Consider the following 465-nt stretch of genomic DNA (forward strand, 5'->3'; position numbering starts at 1 on the left):
AGCAGCAGCAGCAGCAGCAGCAGCAGCAGCGTCCCCGCGTTTCTCCCCTGCATCAACCCCCCCATCGGCAACATCAGCAGCAGCAGTTGCAGCAGCAGCAGCAGCAGCAGCAACACCAACTGCAGCATCTCCTTCTAGGACTCCAGGTTTATCTGTTGGCTCCCCTGCGCGGCAGACGCCAACCCGCAGCAGCAGCAGCAGCAGCAGCAACAGCAGCAGCAGCAGCAGCAGCAGCAGCTGGCGTAGCCCTCTAGACTGCGTGCGTCCCCGCCTCAGCAGCAGAAGCGGCACCGAGCCAAGGAGCCCTGCTTCTCCTACCAGTACACCCCGTAAGCTGCTTCCTGCTGCTGCTGCTGCAGCAGCAGCAGCAGGATCAACAGCAGCAGCAACAGCACCAGCAGCAGCAGCAGCAGCAAGCGGGGGATCGCCTGGAGTAAGCAGCAGCAGCCGTCTCCCTCGTCCTGA

At 63.4% G+C, this 465-nt stretch overlaps 1 protein-coding gene across 1 annotated transcript in view; it reads left to right on the forward strand.

Moving 5' to 3' along the window:
• Window positions 1-465, forward strand: part of EMH_0052590 (uncharacterized protein) — a gene marked incomplete at both ends in the record, with an annotated part of 5,015 nt that overhangs the window by 2,609 nt on the left and 1,941 nt on the right. Inside the window, one exon of the mRNA XM_013496890.1 lies at window positions 6-463. Within this exon, the coding sequence (XP_013352344.1) occupies window positions 6-463 (458 nt within the window). The remainder of the gene's footprint in view (window positions 1-5; window positions 464-465) is intronic.

The sequence above is a fragment of the Eimeria mitis genome, genomic scaffold (assembly GCF_000499745.2).
Source record: "Eimeria mitis Houghton genomic scaffold, Emh_scaff2358, whole genome shotgun sequence".
In the NCBI taxonomy this organism is placed as follows: Eukaryota; Apicomplexa; class Conoidasida; order Eucoccidiorida; family Eimeriidae; genus Eimeria; species Eimeria mitis.